This window comes from Polypterus senegalus, chromosome 6 (assembly GCF_016835505.1).
Source record: "Polypterus senegalus isolate Bchr_013 chromosome 6, ASM1683550v1, whole genome shotgun sequence".
Classification (NCBI taxonomy): Eukaryota; Metazoa; Chordata; class Cladistia; order Polypteriformes; family Polypteridae; genus Polypterus; species Polypterus senegalus.
In genome coordinates this window covers 1,781,125-1,803,764 of record NC_053159.1, presented here as the reverse complement: position 1 = coordinate 1,803,764, position 22,640 = coordinate 1,781,125, and the positions used below count along the sequence as shown (strand labels likewise).

Sequence of the window (22,640 nt, the reverse complement as noted above, 5' to 3'; positions counted from 1 at the left end):
AGGTCCTCGCAAGTCTGACTGCCAGCACAATCGCTGCATCAAAGCTCACGTACCTTCCTTGCACCTGAAGCACCAAGTTACACCCGTAGGTGTCAAGGTGACATGGCGTGTTTGCACCTTCCGTTCCAATCCACAGTGTACTCGCTCTGCCATCTCTACCAGGAAATCCAAAATCCGACCACTTTATGTCCTGTTTGAAAGAAAAACAGGAAGAATTATGAGAGAATGACACAATCTACATCCCGCATGTTTCAAAAGCAGTAAAGGAATAGGCCACCAAAAATAAAACTATTTGCAGCCCATTACTCACCCAGCACAGTTTATGGTGATGGCTAAGAAAAATGGTTAATGTCAAGTTTTCATGCACAGTAGAATGGAGATTGCAAGATCTACCTGGCATTAACATGTTGGTGCAGACGCAATGTAATGAACCTCAGGCTCTTAAACTTTTTAATCTGAGGACCCCAATAAGGAAATTGTTACCATACTGGAGCCCAAGCTGAGGCTTACCACAAGTAATGACAGCAGAGACACACATTTACAATTAACAGCCGCCATATAATAAAAACACAGTAAACGTTATTCCAATTTTCTGTTGTTCTTTGTGTAAAGAAATGATGAACTCATTTTAAAGTCACCATCTCGATCCATTGGACTAATTCCCTTCATCATTTTAAACACGTCAGTCAGTCAGGTCTCCTCTTCACCACTCTAAAGGCTCAGTCAGCTCTTTTAATCTTTCCTCATAACTCAACCCCTGTAGCCCTGAATCAGCCCAGTCGCTCTTCGCTGGACCTTCTCTTGTGCTGTTATGTCCTTTTTGTGGCCTGGAGACCCAAACTGCACCCAGTACTCCAGATGAAGCCTCACCAGTGTGTTATAAAGCCTGAGCAGAATCTCCTGTGACTTGTACTGCACACGTCAAGGCGCTATATAACCTGACATTCTGTTAGCCTTCTTAATGGCTCCTGAACACTGACTAGAAGTCGATAGCTTAGAGTCCACTGTTACTCCTAAGTCCTTCTCATAAGGTGGACTCTCGATTTTCAGACCAGACAATGTAATTCTTTACATTTACTGACATTAAATTTCATCTGCCCGAGCCTGTCTGCTGTCCAAGTCTTGTGATGATATAACGGATTCCAAATTATCGACTAATCCACCTATCATGGTATCATCTGCCAACTTACCCAGCTTGTTTCTTATATTCCTATCTAACGCATTTATATATATATATATATATATATATATATATTAAAAATAGTAGCGGCCCCCACACTGCCCCTGCTGGTCACCACTCTTAACATCAGCCATTTGAGGTTCCTCACACCATCACCCTCTGCTTCCTGAGCCAATTCTGCACCCATCTCAGCACATCACCCTGAACTGCCACTTCTTTTAGTTTGATGCCCACCCTCTCATGTGGCACCTCATCAAATGCTTTCTGAAAGTCCTGATAAATAATATCATCTGCTCCACTTTGATCGTATCAAAGCACTGAGGAGCACGGAGAGTCACCTTCAATACAGCTGAAATATTTTAAAGAATATAAATGATGTCATCACGGGGGTAAAGGGGGCCCATTGACCATTGGTGGTAGTCAAAAAACAGACTGGAGGTAAGCAAGGCACCTCAGAATGACACAGTCTGGGAAGGAGGCCTTATGGGAAAGCGTTCAAGAGAGAAAGTGCTGGGTAAGAGTCGTTGAGACACACGAGGATACCGAAGAATGGTGTAGATGGAACACAGCAGGTACACAAAAGGCAAGGGCTATCAAAAATATCTTTTACATTTATTCTGCTACAGGCCGCCAGTTGATAATAAAGCAATAATTATCATTCAAAACAGCGACTAGATGGCTGAGATATCCTGCTGCCAGTGTAAAAGTGCGGTGCAAGCTTTAGTGAGGCTGAGAAAAATAAATTCTTTAAAACGGGTGCAGTGCGAGAATGTGATGAATTCAAAAGGACAGCATAAACGGTCACTTAACTTGGCCACTTGACTCACGGCATCAGATAAGACATAAAGTGGTCAAAAAATGATGAATCAATGCGGTCTATTTATCTTGTCTTAAATAAAATAATCTGTAAAAAAAAAATAGCCTGTTTCAAATGAGCTCCATTATTTTCAATGCGTTTTTCTTTATCAGTTCAGAAGTAGTTTAGCATATCGCAGTCTTCATTTAACAAGTCAAGTAGAAAAGCTGAGTTGCATAGCTAAGCGAGTTATAAAAATGTCTGCTCTTTTTGTATTTGATACAGGTAACTAAATGTATAACTGGAGACGAATAACCCATTGAACTGTCCAGCTTGACGTCTAATGCAACTGACTGGCATCGTGCTGAACGTCTACAGCCCTCCTCACCCTCTGACAGATTCTGGTGTCCTTACACTTCTCAGTGCTCCAATCAACGCATCCTTCACACCACAAGTAGACGGACGTTTCTCCAACCACTAAAACACACTAGTGTTACGAGCAGAAATTGCTCCTTGCAGAGACACAATAAACAAAATGCAAAATCTTCTTTTCCCAATTGTTACAGATTTAGATTTGATGCACACTGTGACCGTGAACACGCAATAATTAGGCACCAGCCAGTTGTTCACGGCCACTAAAGGTGCAATGGGCATACAGTCCTGTCCTGTCATGTCATTTTCTAAACCAGGGATGCTGGAGCCTGTCCACGCTAGCACAGGGCACAAGGCAGGCACAAACCCTGGACAGGGCAACCACACACACACACACACAAGCATGCATGTCTTTGGACAGGGGGAGGAAACTGAAGCACCCGGGCGAAACTCACATAGACAACCTAATATCGTATCAATCGGTAACCCTTTTAAAATTTAAAAATGTAACATCACCAAGTTATAGCTTGACTTATCTGCCCTGCCTCCTGTATGTGGAGCTGATTAGGTAGCTGATGACACTCCAGTTACTCTTTGCTTTTGACTCCTGCTTGTGTTCTCACTTCAGTTTTTGATTGGTGGATTTCCTGACTTGTTGACCCTTTGCCTCTTTAAAGGTACGGCCTCTGAAATGCGATTCTTGGTTTAGTTTGCCGGTTTTTGCTCCATTTTCCTGTTTTGCATTTGTGCTTTTATTGTGCACTCATTAAATTAAATTGTAAAGTTAGTTTTGAATTTGGTCTAAAGGTTTTAAGGTGATATGATCTCTGATTTATAAAACTGTACCAGCTAATTATATCTGTTCTTTGACAGAGAGAAATTCTAAACCTTAAGATAGTTTTAAATGTATTCCCATTTTGTCTTTTCTCAGGATGCCAGCATTTTGAGTATTCCATCTCCATGATGTGTCCTCTGGTTGCCGGGGGCGTGTCCACAGAGGTCATGACCCTGACCTCATTAGGAGGCTCCAGCGGCCATGTTTTATTCGAGTATTACTGATAGAGCTTGAATCAGTGAGTTTTTAAAAGACTGTGGTTTTCTATGTTTCTCGTTAACTGAATCCTCACTCTTGCCTTTGTGACAGCATCTCCTCCAGACCCTTCTTAAAGGTTGTCGAGGTTTGTGCTTCAGCTTCAGGTCTTGATATTTTGTTCCCACAATCCTTTCTGTAAAAAAGAGCTTCCTGGCTTTGTTCCTAAATACACTTCCTCTTCATTCCACTGGTGTCCTGGGATTCACCGTTAAAAGAATTCTGCTGGATCTGCCTTATCGATGCCAGTGAGAATTTTGATGACCTGGATGAGGTCACTCCACGGTCTTGTCTGCTTGACGTTAAACAGGTGAAATTCTCCGGGTCTGTCCCAGTAGGACATGTCCTTAAGTCCTGGGATGCACCTCCGCACAGCTTCAAGTACTGCTCTGCCTTTCTTGTAGCACGGTGATCAGAACTGCACATGATACTCCTGATGTGACCTCACTAATCTAAGTCTAGTCTAAGTATTGTCAATATGTGGAGGCTTGAGGGCGCTGTTGCCCCATGAAACCCAACGGACAGATGCAGACACTGGTTTAAAAGCATCAAGAAGTATTTTAATTTTCTTCAATATAGTGCCTCTAAAGCACCACGTCCACCACAATACACAAATAATCAGTAATACAATTCAATAAATCAATCCTCCTCTCCCAGCAGCTCCGTCGCACTCCCTCCCAACTCCAGCTCAGCTTGCTGGGTCTCGCATAGTCCCTTATATAGTCCTTGACCTGGAAGTGCTCCTGTCCTTCTGTCCATGTGATTTAATAGCTTCTGTTCTTCCTTCCTCATGACTTAGAAGTACTTCCGGGCTATAGGGAAAATAAAAATCCCTGCGTCTCCATGCAGCGTCACACGGTGGCATCCACGGCACCCAGCAGGGCTGTGAAACCGAACTCCATCTCCCAAGATGCCCTGCGGGAATCTGGGGCACCTCTAGGCTGCAGGGAAGATGCCATCTAGCGTCTTGGATGCGTCGGCTGGGATGAGCTGCTGGCCGTCCATCACAGCATAATGTCATAGCTTAACATTTTTTTTTTTTAAATCACTTTCTGCACACTGCTTAAGACAATAAACATGTCATGTCAACCTAACCACTAAATCCTTTTTAAAGGTCACTTCCTGTAGCTCAGCGTCTCCCATCTTGTACTTCTAATTGATGTTCCTTTGCCCACTTTGCACTTTTCTCCATTAAAATGTATTTTCCAAGTGTTTGTCCTGTTCTGAAGTTTGTCTTCCCAGTTTCTGATCTCTAGCTCTTGGTTCTGACTTTCGATTTTTTTGATTACATTCCCAATTTGTTTAAAAGATACGATTGACTTTCATTTCCAACCTCGCTTGCTTCACGTTTCTCCTGGTCTTTGCTTTGCAGGGCAGCTCATGTAGTTTTCCTTTTCTCCATTATGTGAACTTTAAACTCTTGAGTAAATAATCCTCAGCCTTTCTGGGCCAATGCAGGCCAAAGCCTGCCATTTGAGCAGGGGTAAGGCTGTCTAGGATGAGGCCAACTCCACACTAACCCTAACCCTAACCTGTAAAGAGGGGAGGTCTGGATTTTGTGTTGACTTGTTTGAGGCCCACTCCCATTTTGTGCTTTATTGCGGCAGAAATCACAACACAAAGAAGAAGAAGGAGGAGGAGAAGAAGAAAAAGTGGACAACCACTTTCAGTCTGTAGCCTCCCGGCTACCAAAGAGATCTAAAAATCAATGCCTTATCGAGCCAGGCGACTTGGAAGCCTAACAAGGCGACTTTGATATCCATCTATGCCTAGTAAAACAAGGTCCCCAGGCTGGCTCGACGTTCAGCTCGAATCAGGAGTCTCGATTCAACAGCATCCAGCTTTGGCAGCAGCAGCAACGCTTTCTGGAAGAAAAAGTAAAACAATGCTAACAAGAGCCAAAACGCTTTTGGCTGCAAAAAAAAGAAACGACATCCCTGCAGGGTCTGTCAGCCTGTCTACCGAGAGTAGCATTAACATGCAAATGGAGAGCGTCAAGACATTTTCACTGTTAAAAATAACAACAGAAAGATCAATAAACAGCAAACTTTACTTAATTCACCATCTGAAATTTGTAGTATTTTAAAGGCACATCATACACAACACAAAACAGCTTACTCAGCTGTGACACAGAATATTATAGAAAAATGAAAGGCGTGACGGGACATCAGAGATACTGGAGGTCAAGTATTTGTTAATAGATATTCAACATTGTAAAAAAAAGAAGAAAGAAAAGAAAAGAAAAGAAATACCAACAAGTAAATACAAGAAGTCTTAGGCCAGGGAGGCAAAACACGTGGCAGATTAAAGACAATCGTGCAGTCTGCACAGGAGCGCGGCCTCTTGTATAATTTGTACAAATTCCCATCTCTTATAAAGATTGTTTGTACAGCTGTGGCATGGGACATCGGATTTACTGCAACGCCGCTTTAATTTGGCTTTGGGTTACTGCTGTCCTGTGTGCCACTCACACGCCCTTGAAAGTCATATTGTGTGACATCATCGGCGCAATGACGGTGTTACGGGTCAAACATCATCCACGTTTGTGGCTACTTTCTAAAGACTTTATAAATTTGACAGATGTTAATGTCTGCTACTCTGTATTACATTTTGTTTCAAGGTTACTGGATAATTTGGAGGGTTTGTATATTGTCACGCACGAGTGCTTGGGGAACAGCGGATCGACCCGGGTTGTTACGGAAAACGTGCCGCGAGGGGTCTACGACGGGGTACTAACCTCTCTTTCTTTCCTTCTTCAGAAAGCCCGAGGCCTCAGAGACATAAGCGAACGCCATGACGGCTATAGGAAGCACGCACTTCCGGGTCTATTTAATCCCTCCGATGACCCCTTGATGACATCAGTTCCCAGAATCCATCACCAATACCCAGCATCCTTCACATCAATCTCCGGTCCGCCCTCATAAAAAGCCCGTCCATTTCTCCCCTCATTTGTCTTTTTTGCTTTCTATGTTTGTAAAGCGATTGACTGCTGTTTTTTTCTGTTACAGTATACGGGGCGGAAGACCCCAAAACTTACAACGTGTCTTGTCTTATGTTACAATATACAGGTCGAATTCTGTTACAACTAGGGCTGGGCAAGTTAACGCATTATTATTGCGTTAACACATTAACGCTGACAATTATTTTATCGCACGTTAACGCAGTTTTTGTTGTTATTATTTTGAAAGCCTCAGTCTCGCTAGCCATCGATAGAGATCAGTGATCTTCTTGCTGCAGTGCTTTTTGATACGCTTTGCCAGAAGGAAAGTCAGCTTTGTTGATTTGATCTCGATTCCCTGTGTGTGAATGAGTAGCAAAGAGCAAACAGCTTCTGAAATGGCATGTGGAGAGACACCAAAGTGAATGCGCAAAGCAAAATACTCCATGGATGACTCTTTTTGTATTATCGCTGAATCGGACTCTGATTTGCCGGACTCTGATTTTGATGCAAGTGATCCAGAGATGGAGATCGAAAACGAAAGTGAGGTACCAACATCAGCTGATTGGTCCCCAGCTGATCGTGGTGCTGAACATGTCTGTGTAGCTGATGCACCGATGGTAACATTCACCAGGGAGGGCACTTACGATGACAGGAGGTATAAACCATATTGCGTCTCACAAAGAAAGCCAGGCAGCCAGCCCAATGTGTATTCCTGCTGGCCGTCGAGCCGCCTCTGCTGCCACAAACTGCAAACAGGCACCGACAGCTGGCACAACAGGCAGCAACAGACAATTTATGTGTGAAACCATAGCTTTGTGCTCTTTTCAGAAAACTGCGTTTTTTAGAAAAAAATATTAGCCCTGAAAGAGTTGCTACTGAACTTACGACTGCTTATGCTGCTCCCTGATAAAAGAAAATGTTTCTGTTGGTATCTGTTCAGATAAAAAAGAAAACCAATTTAAAAATGTTAACTTGCTGCTGCTCAGAAGGTGCCTGTTGAAATGTTGTGATCGTGGAACAAACTCGATAAAACGTTAATGCCCTGGCTGTGACAAATAGCTTTGGTTTTATATTTGATTACATTAATGTTTAAGTTGAGGTTTACAAGAAATCTTTTAACTGCTGCTATGTAAAGGGAATACTGCTGTTAAAAGCACCTTATTTGTTTAAAGTGTTTGCAAACCAAATGCACACAATACACTACTTTTGAGTTCATTACTGAATTTTGCAAATAACAATGTGATTGTTGTGATTGTCTCATGCAATTAAAAATTGAAATCACTGCCCAGCACTAGTTACAACGAACATCATTATGACAAAATGTTCATTACAACAAAGTATTTTTACGGTCCCGACAGTTTCCCCATAAGACAGAGTCTATAAGAATCTCATTACTACAAAATACATTCGGCAGATACTTTCATTACAATGTTCTGTGGTCGCAGCTCAGTTGTGCACAACGATCCCTGAACAGAAACATTGTACATTTTTCTCTTTCTTCAAACTTTCCTCGGACTGTTTTTTTTGCTGCTTTTGTTTTCTGTGGTTTGCAGTGATACCTTTTGCTTATTGCTCTTCAACATTTGAAAAACATCCATTGCAATTTAACTCATTGTCACCCTCCTATTGAAATGGCAGACACGAAAAAAGGACAACAGTTCAAATTAGAATAACGATATTTTTGTGGTTCTCGCTTCCAACAAAAAGAAAAATAGACAGTGACAGTGAATTTGAATTTCACCATCGACACTGTCAACTTTCTTGAAAGAAAACAGAAGAAAAATCTCGGGTTGCACACCATGGGCTTCAGCGCAAACGTATGCAAAGTGCTGCATTTGAAGACGTTGAAAAAGCAGTTTTTATGTGGTTCAGTGATGCTCGTTCAAGAAACATTCCTATTAGTGGGCCACTCATTCAAGGAAAAGCAAAGTCACTGTTGTGAGGTTTTTAAACTCTTTTGGGACCCCCCAACGGGACGACACGGCGTAGACTGTCTCAAAGTGCAATCACCGCGTCTGTGCAAGACTGTTTATCCTCACAGTGCTGCACTGGCTTGCCGCCGATGGAACTCTGAAAAGATCTCGATGGGTGATTTGGGCATCATTCACACCCTGAATGTGTATTATCGTAAGGAAATGCTGAGAAAAATTCTCGGCAGCATAACTTGTAGACATGAGGAAATGAAAATTAATGTGAAAGAAGCTATTGAAATGATTGCAAATGCCTGGACACAAGTTAAAGAAACCACTACAGCGACAAATTCAGAATCTGATTACTATAAAATTTTCATTACAACAAAATATTTTTTCGGTCCCTGGCACTTTGTGGTATCGGACCTGCATCAGGGTAACTAACTTCCTGTATCATTATTTGTCTAAGCGATTTTTTTGTCTTTACTGACTAAGGTTGAGACAGTAGGTTTATGAATGGTAAGGACCCAAAAGATGAACACGTCAAGTTCAATACCAGAAAGCCAAACTGATTTGTCATCGAACATAAATCGCTAACCAACATTCGAAGGCCTGTAAGAAACACTTGAACTCTTTAACCAGGAGCACGGTTAGCAAAGATTTCAACTCAGAGATATAAATTAACCTTGGAGAGCAATGGAATGTCAAGCGTGACCTTTTACCCAAAGCTTTGATGACATCATACATTACAAAACCTCTGGGAGGAGCAATCACCTTGGAAACACATCTGACACCGAGCTCTAAGATGACGGCTAATACAAAAAAACAAATATGGCATCACGGCGTAACGTTAAACGTAAAAAGTTATATCTGTGAACACTTGAGAGTGAGCCAGGAGAGGAGTGAAACCCAGAACGGGGCGCCCAAAGATAACGAACGTCTAAGCCAAATCATACAACAAAATTTGTGGTCAAGAACAGCAGCAAAAGTCAAAATACCAGAAAAACAAACTTAGAAGAATTAGGATATCAATTAGAGATTTGGGTATTTATTCTGCATTTTGGATAAGTACGTGTTTTTATGAATCATCTTGCGTTGTGATCAAAGGTTATGACCTTAGAGGACACGCTTCTAACAACTGGCACATTAGTTTGAACTACAGGCACCAAAAATAGCAGGGACTGTGAACACACAAAATGGCGGATGAAGTGGTCCAAAAAATATTTCATGATCAAAACGAAAAGGAATTGAAGAAAACTGGACATTTGAATCAACTTCAACTTTCAAATTATTAGGGTTGACACAGGATAAACTACAAACAATCAGAAAAAGGAACAAACTCCTAAAAGTTATTGAATGTTTTTTTCTTATCCATGTAACTATTGCTCCAAACCCTCACCCAATAACAAGCTGCTTTGTCCACTAGCTCACCTACCTGGCCAGCACGGTCTGAATTTGGTATGAAGTGGTTCAATGTGGGATGACAAGTACAAAATCCTGGAGGATAACACAGTTTTTGAAGGAAATGATAGGATTCTACTGACCTGTCAATTTGCACGGGTTATTTTCTGGGCTTTTTATAAAAGGCCCTGTAATGTTCACCGAGTGTAAAAAGTTGCTGACATGAGCGATTTGAATGGGACTCAAACACCAGAGGTCCTGTGCTAATAATCACTTTACCCCATCTCTTGGTGTAAAGCAAATCCCATCCCAATAGGGCTAACATCTACAAGTTATTCCAAGTGTTTTGGTTTTGGTGCCCGCTTTTCTTGATCTTCTGGTCTTGACTTTTACTATGCTTAAGTTTTTGACCCATCTTCTGAGCCCCATTCCCTATGAGTAGGGAAGTCTGGCTTTAAAAGAGCAGGTGGGCAGCTGAACTGCCAGCTCTTTAGCCTGGCATTTCTTTTTTCTTTGCTTTTTTTCTTCCGTGTGGCCCAACAAAGACTTTTCATGTGTCCTTAGTTAATAGATGAGCCGCTATTTGGACTAGTTGCAATGTTCTTGAGACTTTATTATCGGTACAGTTTTGATGCACAGTCGTTTGACTTTCTGGCTTCTATCACCCGCTTATGTTCAGAATAACGTTTTCATCTCCATTTCGATTTCTCCCCAGCGGCACCACATAAGGTTTTCAGTGATCTCGTACCCAGAATAGGGTGCTATAAAGCTGTATTCCAGTGCCTCCTGGCGTACATCAGCCCAGTCCAGTCTGCACAAGGCTATCTGCATTCTACTGTGCTTGACGTCTGCTATAAGGATTAACAATTATCACTAGAAGGATGCATTTCTAGGGAAGTCTGTCCTTGAGCTTAATTTTCTATCTAGAAATTGATTTCAATTTAATTATATTTATTTATTCAAAGTACTTGAAACAAAAACAACCTTCAGCTCCACAATTGTTTAAATATACTGTTAATCAAACTGTCATTACTTCTGCTGTAGTGTGATGAATACGGGCACTGCAATCTTGACAGCAAGAGCTTCGGGTTAAACAGCAGTTTTAACTTTTTACAGAAATGGAATTTCTGTTAGTGATCAAAATTTATGAACTGCTACAGCCAATCACCATTTATGTGCCGTTTATAAATAAATAAAGACGCTGCCCATGATGCTAGATAATGAAAGCATTATTATATTCAGGCAACTGTAAATGATAGAGAGTTTAATCTGATCTCTCCGCATCTTTCCAACAATACTATTAATCACCAATAATAAGGTTATCCATCTGCTTATTCCAGTCTTACGTGTTTGAGGGGAACTGGAAAAAAAACAAAATGACAAGAGATTGCCAACCAAGACCCTCTGAGCGCTCCAGAAGACCTCCAGTCTATTCAAGGTGAATGATTCTTGGAAGCAACGCCATTTTAACATTGTGGATATTCTGCTGTGGCTTTGAGGATTACAAAGACCAAACACGCCGTCAAATGGGTGCCAAGATTCACTTGAACAATTACCCAAGTTATTTACTATATGATATAAAACAGCATTTCTAAAATGTATTAGCTGGGGTACCCAGTGCCACCTAGGGTTTAATAAAGTTCAGGTACATGCTAAATAAATTCTACTGTAGGAAAAATTATGGGCCCCAAAATTTTGGATATTTGCAGTTTTGGATGATCTAATTTAAGGTCTTCTTGCTATCATTTTAAGGTCCTGTTCTTTGATGTCCAATCTAGCTTTATTCGCATTGGTCTGTTTTAAATTCATTTCTGCCTTTCTGAACATACATATACATTATATTGTCACACATATGCACCTTGGGGTCGACTTAAAGACTCTGGTGGTGGTAATTCCTCACCAATCCACAGGTTGGCACTGTAGTCTAATACTCTGACATCACTTCTGGTGTCACGCCACCTGGACCTTCCTCTTCCTGCCTGGCTGGCTTTTATCCGTAAGTGTCGCCTTCTTGGATATTCTAAACTGAGACTCTAATCCTTAAGGACATTCTATTGCTGAAAAGCTGCATAATTACTTTTGCCTTTACAATAGGCTGGGTCGTGGTGTCACCCCAAAGCTTTATCTTGTCCTCTTACATATACGGGGCTATTCAAAATGAAAGAGCAGATTTCAAAAATGTATTTCAAACAAACTGTAGAAGACAGAAACACATTCTACACATCACTGAAGAGAGGAAAGTTCACAGGTTAAAAACCCAACTAAAAGTACCAGTGAATGCCACCGAGTGCTGACTTCATTTTCAAGCAAGATGGCGTCCTGGCTCATTTCCACTTGGAGGTCCGGCGTTACCTGAATGACACCATTCGAGGATGATGGTTTGGAAGATATTTCTCATCGTCTATGGCCTCCCTGGTCTCCAGACCTTAGCCTCCTGTGTTTGTTCTACCTATGCCCACTAATCTTCAAGATCTGTGACATCGAATTGAGGAAGCTGTGAATTCCATAACTAGGGACCAGTGGACTCGTGTGTGAGAAGAAATGGTCTACCATTGTGATGTTTGTCACGCTACACATGGTGCCTAATATTGAGGGCATGCAACCTCAAGGACCACAGGACCAAACTGTGAACCTTCCTCTCTCCAGTGATGTGTGGAATGTGTTTCTGTCTTATGCAGTTTGTTTGAAATACATTTTTGAAATCTGCTCTTTCATTTTGAATAGCCCGGTATAAATGTTGAAGATGAAACGAGGGTGGACATTTCAGCAAGACAAGGAAACTCTCAATTGGTTTCAGTCAATCACCTGACTTGAATCCGTTTGAAAAATCTATGGAAAGAACTGAAGATCAGAGCTCATAGAAGAATTGAAGACAGTTGGTGTGGAAGAATGGGCCCAAATCACACCTGAGCAATGCATGCAACAAGTTTCTCCATACAGGAGGCGTCTTGAAGCTGTCATCACCAGCAAAGGTTTTTTTTTTTTTTTTACTAAGTATTCAATACATTTCAGTAAGCGTGTTCAATTCTTATTCCCTGTGTCCTTCCACTTTATTACACATAACTTGGACTTATTTGTTTTGATTTCTTTGTAAGTGTGGATTACCTGGGTTGTTACTGACATTTGGTGTAAATTTCATGTCAATAGCCCGAATTTAAAAAATATTTAATGAGAAAAACGTTGACGCGTTCAATACTTATTTGCCCTGCTGTATACAAACACACGCTTGCTGGGATTGGCTCCATCAATCAATCAATCAATCAACATTTATTTATATAGCACATATTCATACAAACAAATGTAGCTCAAAGTGCTTTACAAAATGAATAGAAAAATAGAAGACACAATAAAAAATAAACATAAACAGTTCCACTGTCCTGGATAAGTGGCTTCAGAAAATGGTTGGATGATTAAAAGAATCTTTACCTGTAAAAAGGAGCTCTGTTTTGTTTTTTGCAGGCCAGAGGTTTTTATGGTTTTCTTCTCTCCATTCAAAACTTGTGTGATTATTGAGGTCTTAAAGCCTTTATCTCCTTTTGTTGGGCCTGTGTAGGCCAAAGGCCTGCTTCTTGAGTTTTTGATAGGCCAACCTTTTGAAGTGAACCCTGCTCTTGAGATTTTGTGTGCCTGTGAATCATTCACAGTAAAATTCTGACTAAACTCTAAAAATAACAAAACAATGGATGTGTATTGATTGTCTATTAATCTTTGCATTACAGTAAATTTCTTGTTCTGTTTTTTATTTGAAGCATCGATAATGCATTTTATTTTTGTTTGACCCTAATGTAATAATCATAATTGCATATTCATCTAAAATACAGGATTTTTTATTTTATGTGAAACAAAAGAAAACGTTGCAATTTGCATTAAATCTCTATTATTTTTTTTCCTTATATATAAAAGAAGTCAGAAATTTCCAGGTCAGGTTGTTCTGCTTGCTAATCATGGCGCCAGAGTGGTGACGTGATTAGAACATGAATTTCAATGGACTCTGTAAACAGGACAATAAAGACCCCAAACTCTATAATTTTATGTAATGTAATCAGGGTTTTCTAACCACACTGTCAACAGATTATACAGCCATCTATTTTCAAAAACTGACTAGGAAAAAAAGGCAGACCATCCAAAATTTGAGAATCAGAAAAAAGAGGCAAACAAAAGGAGAAGACCAGAAGTGAAAAAATGAGAGATATGACAAAACCCAACTGCAAACCAAAAATCAAAGTCAAGAAGCAGAGACTGTTTCCAGAACCAAGTTGCTCAGCTCTGTGGTTGAGGAGCTCCACTGAACAGTCAATTGGATTTCACATTTATGTCACTTAATTTAATTGACGGTCACCACTTTTTGAGTCAGAAAACCTGCGCACAACTCTAATCTTAACCGTAGCTTAACTGTGAAGGATAATTCAGAGCAACAACCTCCTCAGAGGTGCGGAGTCCTAGAGGTCTGCAGGTAGACTGAAACTGGCTGTTGACACGACCTTTCAACTCTTACCCTAATGAATCCCACAGAACTGAAATCGCCAATTGAAGGGGAAAAAAAAAAAAACAGCTCCAGAAAAGCCCAGAAATTTTTAAAAAGAAACTCCACTCATAACATTCAAGGTCACACAATGCTGCCGTCTATATTGAAAGTCATGAATACAAAGCAGAAAGCAGCCCAGGATGGGACATTGGGATCTAAAACAACAAAGCGCCATCAATTGAGTGGAAACCAAGAGCCTTGGGAGGACATTGGGGAATGCATCAAATCCTGGGAGGCAGCGTCCCTACCCTCTGTGCCGCAATGCTGACTGAGAAAAAGGAAATAAGTTACAAAATGGACGCAGGCCGTAACATTCAGGTGCGTTCTGCAACTAAGTTAACTGAGACACATTTTTTAGTCAGAGTCAGCTATCATACTTAGCATCTAGCCATTAATATTAATTAAAACCTTCCTTAAAATTATTTAAATAACTAAGAACTTGGAAAGGAAAGAATTTTTTGCATAATGGGAATACCAAAGGTTACAATTATCTTAAAGATTTTAATTCCAATCTGAAAATACACGGAATGCAAAAGCAGCACTTTGAGAACAGATAAACCGCAAGGCAGGCTCGGTCTGTTGTTCATTTTACCGCTAAGCGACTCTTTCATCTCGGTGTAAGCCCTAACCCTGCCCTGTTCTTACTATTAACGGCACAGTCGGCCTCTTGGTGCACCACAGACACAGATTAACATGGCAGAGTCCTTGTTGCCCGCCTGATCTTCTGCCCACACTATCAACTGTGGCCCCTTTTCTAAACCCCTGCTGTATTTTTATCACTCAGTGGTGCCGCACCTTTCCAGTGTAATTAGTTAGCTCAAACACAGTCTAGCTGCAGGTTGATAATGTTGGTTCTTTACGATAATAATCTGCAGATAACATTAGTTCAGTCAGTTCGGTCTTATGTATGCTTATATAATTGCTTTCCTCTTCCATTCATTTCTAGAGAAGTGACTTTTTTATGCTAACTTATCTAAAGCAGCAGGAGACGGAGGGAGCTGACAACATATGAGCCGCCTGCACACGCGTGTGCCCTTTCCCTGGCATTATATTGAGAATTCAAATGGCTTGCAGATGTGCATAATATGTAAGTTTGGTGTAACCACTGCTGAGGTGAAATTGAAACAGTAAACTAATTTGTAGTTAAAAGTTGAACAGAATGTTTCTCATTTGAAAATAGAAAAGTTTGCGACTTTGCCACAGCCTTTCATTGTGAGATTTTGAAATTTTAGAACTTTGTACGGTGCAATCTGTTAGAGATCTTAACAAAAATGGAACTGTTTCAATAAATTTGAAGATTGAGTGTTGCAAATTTCAACTAAATCAGTCCACTGGGGGCCAAGTTGTTTCATGTGGACAGACAGACAGACAGACAGACATGGATACCACAGCAGGCACTGTTTGTATTATATGTGAATGCACCTAAAAAAGTGGAAGATGAATAGTCCATCATGAGGAGATTTTAATCTACAAGTGGACAAAGAGAGTGCATAAAATGGATGGACAGGTTGTGTAAATAGCAGTTATGAGGTAAACCAGAAAAACTTGTGATGGACGGCCGGGACGCCCCTGAAGTGGAAGGATGGGGGATGGCAGCTTTTTTAGGACACTGCCTCCCCCAAAACACTAGATGGCAGCTCCCCTGGAGTGTAGCAGATTCCCGCAGGGCATCCTGGGGCTTGGAGTCTGGTTTCTCAGCCCTGTTGAGTGCCGCCATGGGAAGCTATTAAAGGACCTGGGGAGTCATGCTTCCCTTACAGCCCGGAAGTGCTTGGAAGTCATGAGGATGGAAGCCCCACAGTACTTCCGGGCTGATTAAAGACTTGGGATTCTCCATCTGACCTGGAGGTGCTGGCAAGTCACATGGGAGGAAGAGTAGGAGCACTTCCGGGTCAAGAACTATATAAAGGACTGGTGGAGACCCAGCAAGAGAGCCAGAGTTGGGAGGAGTGTGATAGAGCTGCTGGGAGGCGTAGTGGAGCGAAGAATTGTGTTTTTGCTTTGATTTAATTGTGTTTATTGTGGCTGTGGTGCTTTGAAGGCACATTACAAGGAGGCAAAAGAAATTAAAATACTTCTTGGTGATTTTACCCCGTGTCCTGCGTACTGTCTGTTGGGAAAAAGGTGGGCAACAGTGCCACCATTTACTTACCAACTCAAAAAGCAGTATTACTAATAACACAAAATGTCCTCAAGAAGTTGTACTTTGTATTTGCATTTTAAAATGAATTCCATTTTCCAACTTGTCCTAATAAGTAAGAGGTCAGAACACTGGGCTTTGCTTTCCATTAGAAATATTAGCCCCCTCTGAATATTCACGACTGTTTATTACGTTCATTCAATTTGCTTCATAATTAGATGCTGCAATGCATTACCTCCTTTCAAGTTAGGTGTCAAGGGGTAGGTGGGACTTTTGAGGGCAGCCCACTAACGTCAGTAAAAGGGGCAAAACTAAAGAGTCAGGGTGAGAGCTTGAACCAGCAGTCCTTTCGTTTTGCACTGTGCACACCGTCACAAGGCAGGCTTCACTTCTGTACAGATGCACTCTCCTCTTTGATGTTTTATTGCTTATTAGTGTTGCGATGTCTCCCTTTGCTGGTTCATTGACAGAAACCGTAGTAATGATAACCAAACCACTTCTCTTTTACCGGACCAAAAACCACAGCCCAGCAGTGCACTGTGAGCCGATTCCATCACGTGGGTCAAGTCGCGGCTCAGACATAACGTTGGAAGAAACTGCTGCTTGGCTATTTTTCTGTCACGCAGGCCAGCACAAGTCACACAACTCAGGGTGTGGTGCTGACAAAATGATTTGGTAACATGTTTTTATAAGCACTTTAACCAGCTCTCCCTTTACATTTATAGTATGTATATACTGTACAGTATATGTATAGAAACACACACTCAGAAACAACCTTTAGGTGAGAAGCACAGCCATCCAGGAGAGGCTCAAAGTAGAGCTGCTGATTCTCCAGCTGAGGTGGTTTGGGCATCTGATACGAATGCCTTCTGGATACCTCTCTGTGGAGGTTTCACGGGCACCACCAGCTGGAAGGAGACTCTGTGCTGGCTTTGACGAGAGACGGCCAGGGAACACCTTGGGATCCCACAGCATAAGTTGGCAAGTGTGGCTGAGGAGACGGGCATAGAGACCTCACTGTGAAGACTGTGGCCCCCGCTACACGTCTTCGAGTGGAGAGAGAGGTTGGGAGCACGTGATGATTACGGCGTGTTGCCGCACCCACCTCATGACAAACCACCCAGATTGGGACCCAAGTACAGCTGTGTAACGGGTGACAGCTCAGCACCACACTTGAACAGTGTGAGCTGGAGTGCCAATCCTGCCACTAACCCCCAAGTTTTTCTTTGCAAGTTGGAGGACCTGCTTGAAGGGCTGGGTGCAGGTTAACGCCATACCCAGCATGAAGCAATTGCAGGTTAAGGGCCTTGCTCAAGGGCCCAATGGACCAGAGTCACTTCTGGTATTTATGGCTTTGGATAAGTGGTGGAAAACGACTGAATGAATGAAAGAATGAATGAATAAATAACATCTCTTTATATTAAAGGCAATTTGGTAGGTTCTTGTATCTTGGTCTTCTCATGTCCAGTTAGCTGATGGAATGAGACGAGCGTTAGACAGTCTGCACTTCGAGTCATGCCATCTTTGTTACGAGACACCACACACGACACATCGGTTTTGTGGAGTAACAGGCAAGCGATATGCGACCCAACTGTAACAGAGGCGTTCAAGGTGTAAAGAGACAGAGCTGTTTAAATGCTGCTCATTACTAGCACATGGCAGTGCAGGGTCCTCATTTTTCATTGTGGGAGAGAGAGAGAGAGATATTAAAATAAAATACAAAACTGTGAATTCAAATAAGCAATTAAATATGAACACCCGAAACAGTACTTCAGTAACAAAGCTGCCCAAATGACCTACAAGGCATACAGTCAATCTATAAAATGTGTTATCTAAACCAGTGCTACTCAGTGGAAAAACAATTAAATATATCCCAAAAGTGTAACGAAAAAGGTATAATTGTATAATGGCTCATTTAACAGTGGCAAGTGCTAACAGCTGCTATCAGGTAAATTAATTTTATTTCAACTTAGCTTAATGCACTCAAGAGTAAAACTAAATCTGGACTGCCTCGGGCCTGATGCTTGTTACGATGAGCAAATGAAACGCAGATGTAAATCAAGTTATTTTGACTGTAAGCATTTTGTCTCTGCATCAAATCAATCTATGGAGACTATGGAGAGATGGAGCTTAACCCAGAAGGCAGGAAGCGGTCATGGCACACTCATTCATGCAGAGCCCACTTTGAGCCTTTCTCTGGGATGACCCATGAAGCTGGAGTGTCCAGTGGAACCCACATGAACTCTACACAGAGGGTGACTGTAGAAAGCATCATTAACCACTGTACCACAACGATGCCCACTGCTTAAGACTCTCGCATATCATTAATAACTAAAGGACACACCCACCTGATATAACGAGGCTTGCTCTGCGAACAACATGGCGATGTATTTGTAGTCGGCGTAGGCCCACATCTCCGAGGGCAAACAGCCACTCAGCGCTCCAGATTTAGCACCGTCCAGTCCTTGACCCCAAAACAGGAATTCTTGCAATGTGGCTTCTATATAAGAGCACTGGGTCTCAAACTGGGGAGCTAAAAGGGAAAACATTACAAAAAAAATGAAGAATCGGTGTTGTTAACAAGCATATAGAAGAATTCTCCATTATTATTTCACCTTCACTTTGTCACAATCTGCTATGACTCCTGTAGGAAATGTGAGGGATTTCTGTTTCTGCCCACCCAGGGACACCAAAATAAATGTAGAATAGGACGAGAAAAAGAATTGATTGACTGATGTAAAAATTGCTGAATTTCTACATCTCTGTTAAATCTGATGTCTTAACAGACCTTGTGTGCCACTAAATCCTAGCAAAACGGACAATGCCCACTTTGTCCTACATCCCTGGTTTCACAAATAATACAAAACGAGTCCCAAGGCCACACACTCGAACACATCAACCAGAAAACGTCATCAAATCAGAATTAATCACATTGGAGGAAACATCGCACCTAATATCACTTTATTATCTATTATCATTCAGACCGCTCAACAATCAATGGCAAAATAAAGGCTGAGGGCGGACCCACAGAGTGATGTCAAGAGGCCACACCTCTTCAGGTTCCTCCCACAAAACACAAGGACTGTGGTCTTGAAGCACATATTGAAGTGTGTTGGAAAGTAGCTGCTTTCATATGGCTTATTTTTTACGTCCCATGCCCGGCCGGGATGCCCCTTCTACTTATGTTCCTGGGGATCAGCCATGGGCTCCTCAGTACCTCCCCCGGGACGCTTGGTGGCAGCCTTCCTGGTTCACGATGGTGCCTCAGTTTCCCGCAGGGTTTCATGGGAGTTGGAGTTCTCCCCATCCCTGTGGGGATCTGGGGTGGCCGCCCCTGGGGGGTTTGCATGGATCCTGGAGCCAACCTGGACACCTCTACAGCCCTGCCCGTAAGTGCAATTGGCACCAGCTGATCAAGCACCTGGAGCACATCTGGGTGGGTTCTAAAAAGGGCCAGCATCCTCCACTCAGGAGCCAGAATTGGGAGGAAGAGGACGAGGTTGCCTGGGAGGAGTGGCGGTGCCAGAGGAGAAGTGTTTTGTGTTGCCTTTAGTGTTTTTGGGACTGTGTTGTGGCTGGAGGGAGTACGGGGAAGACGTGCCCTCCAGCTGAAGAAAAATAAAGTCTGTGTGCTTTTACACGTGCCTCTGGGTCAGTCTGTGCCGGGTCGGGCGCATTATAGCGCCTTTTATCACACAATTAAATGTTACTTACATATATTTATAAAATATATGAAAAATAATAATTCAACACTGACAGAAATTACAATAAAAAGAAAACAAACATAAGCCTAGGAGCGACCCTTAGCTGTAACAGAACAGCTAGGGCTGCAGTGGCAGAGGTTGCTTTTTGCACGGGTGTGTGGCAAGGTATTATGGGGGCCAAGTTAAAAAGGGATACCAGAGAAAAACTGAGCCATTTCCAACAAGTTAGTATCAGTTTCTACCAAGATGGCATCAGTTAAGACCAGTGAGCTTTTATTTTCATTGCCTTACTTTGACAAATGACAATAAAGCAATTGTGTTGTGCCAGTTGCTTTATCCAGGATAATCTGCTGGACTGCAGCATGGGCAATGCCCACTTCCATTTAAGTTTCAGTAGATGCTCCTGAATCACATGCTGGCAAGAGCGAATGGGGCCAACAACTAGACTGGAGTTAACTGGACTGGAAGTTAGTGTAGTAGTGAAAGGTGATAGTCAGAAACAAGGAAACCCGTTGCCAAAACTGAAGCACTGAGCCATAAACGATGACAAAGGGTTAATGGCCAACGTCGATAGCCAAGAAGACACTAGCACCAAAGCCCAGACACTAAACCAATGACGAGGTCGGGAGGGAAACAGCGAAGAGTCGAGGACCAATTACTAAGAGCTCACACTCCAAAGTTGTTTGAGGTAAGACTCCTTAACCTCAGACGTTACAAGAAATGTGCTGCAGTGTTATAAAGCGCAGCATCAGTGATTTAACGCATTGTCTTCTGGGAGTAAAGCCCTTAGCAACACAGCAATTACATGTCAAAGATTACAAAGGAAAAAGCAAAAATGGTGATGCAGCAAAGTAAAAAAAAAAAAGTGTACCTCCTTGCACATCAATAAAAACAAACACCAAAGACTCGCATTTCTGAGGTTTAAAGCTTCCAAAAAACACAACAGGGCAAAAATGTACTTACAGCAAAAAGTGAACAGACTGTGTGACCCGCACCCACCTGCACCCACGGAACCCGAGCTGCAGAGTTTTCAACTAAACACACAACACCACGGACCCTAACCAGAGCCCCTTAAGCTGCCTCCCAAATGCACGGCCACAACAAAATAAAAAACACTTAAAACAAATACGTATTGTGTGCATCGTCTATAATTGTATGTATGTGGCGCATCCTAACTATTAAATCTTTTTTATTTATTGACTTATTTCCGGCATTGTATTATTGTCAGCTGTTCTGGGGAGACAAGAAAGTATGAATTATATTGTCCTGGGGACACCGAACCATAAACTTGAGTGGACTTGGCTTTGGGGAGGCCTCTGAGGTGACAGCTCTGCACTTTCCTCCACGCTCCTCTGTCATGTTTGGGCCACCATTTAGGACCTCGGCGAACAAATTAGATTTCTCTCATTTACCCTTCATCTTTCAATGTTTCCATCCCAATTCAGTCAGTTCCCTGTCTTTAAAAAAGAAATACTTTTATGTTTAATGTCCTTTGCAATTCTAAACATACAAATCCCTGAAATTCAAAGCTGCCTTTTTTTGACTTTGGGAACTTAAGATAAAATTTCTTACAGATCTGCTGTTTCAGTTAACTCGGTCTCCACAGATAAAGTGGCTGAGAATTCTGTGAATCACAAGCACACACATGCTGACGCATGTACAGTATTATCAGTGGATACGACAGAATATTATCTTTCTAAATGCACACTTTTAAAGAGAGTTATTTCAGATAATGGTGACCAAAGTCTGGACCAACTCGTCACCTTATAAATTTCAGCAAATTAGAAAGGAAAACCCTACGGTTTAGTTCTGTGTGCTTTTTAGTATTTAAAATTTCATTTTAGAAGTAAAAACAAAAATGAAAGGAATTTTCAGATTTTAGATTTATACTAATAAAAGGCAAAGCCCTTACTGACTGACTGACTGACTGACTCGTCACTAATTTTCCAACTTCCCGTGTAGGTAGAAGGCTGAATTTTGGCAGCTCATTCCTTACAGCTTACTTACAAAAGTTAAGCAGGTTTCATTTTGAAATTCTACGCATAACGCTCATAATGGTCAACAACGTCCACCATGTTGAACTTTCTTATTTATGGACCCATCTTCATGAAATTTAGTAGGCAGCTTCCCTGCGCTAACCAAAACCAATGTACATACTTATTTCGGTGGTATGACGCCACTGTCAGCCGCCATCTTGAACTTTTCAACGGTCTTTGTTACTTATGGGCCCATCTTCAAGAAATTTGGTACGCAGGTTCCCAACGCTAACTGAATCCTACTTACGTACATATATACGTCCATAGCCTGCAGCTCGGTCACCGTGTGAGGCGGCGTTGGGTCCCTCATCCCAACTCCTCCCACATTGTTGGCTGCCTTCCTATATAAGTCCGTCCGTCGCTCCGGTCTCTTCATTCCCTTCCTTGCTTCGCCACGGGATTCACGTCTCCCTGCTGATAACTGCAGCCTTTTTATTTAATCCACGGCTTCTCCGCTGTTTTATTGTTCATTTATTACTATTATAGTTATTGTGTAGGTATTTTAGACTTACTTTACATTGTTCAGGTACCCATTTCCTTTATCG

General features: G+C 41.9%; 1 protein-coding gene across 4 annotated transcripts in view; it reads right to left on the bottom strand.

Annotated features, from left to right (window-relative positions):
• Nucleotides 1-22,640, bottom strand: part of hspbap1 (hspb associated protein 1) — a 103,176-nt gene that overhangs the window by 47,130 nt on the left and 33,406 nt on the right. For all 4 annotated transcript variants that reach the window (XM_039755231.1, XM_039755230.1, XM_039755232.1 and 1 more), the window contains exons 3-4: nt 18,704-18,888; nt 54-190 (exon numbers count right to left, since the gene is read on the bottom strand). In XM_039755231.1, coding sequence (XP_039611165.1) covers nt 54-190; nt 18,704-18,888 — 322 coding nt within the window. The remainder of the gene's footprint in view (nt 1-53; nt 191-18,703; nt 18,889-22,640) is intronic.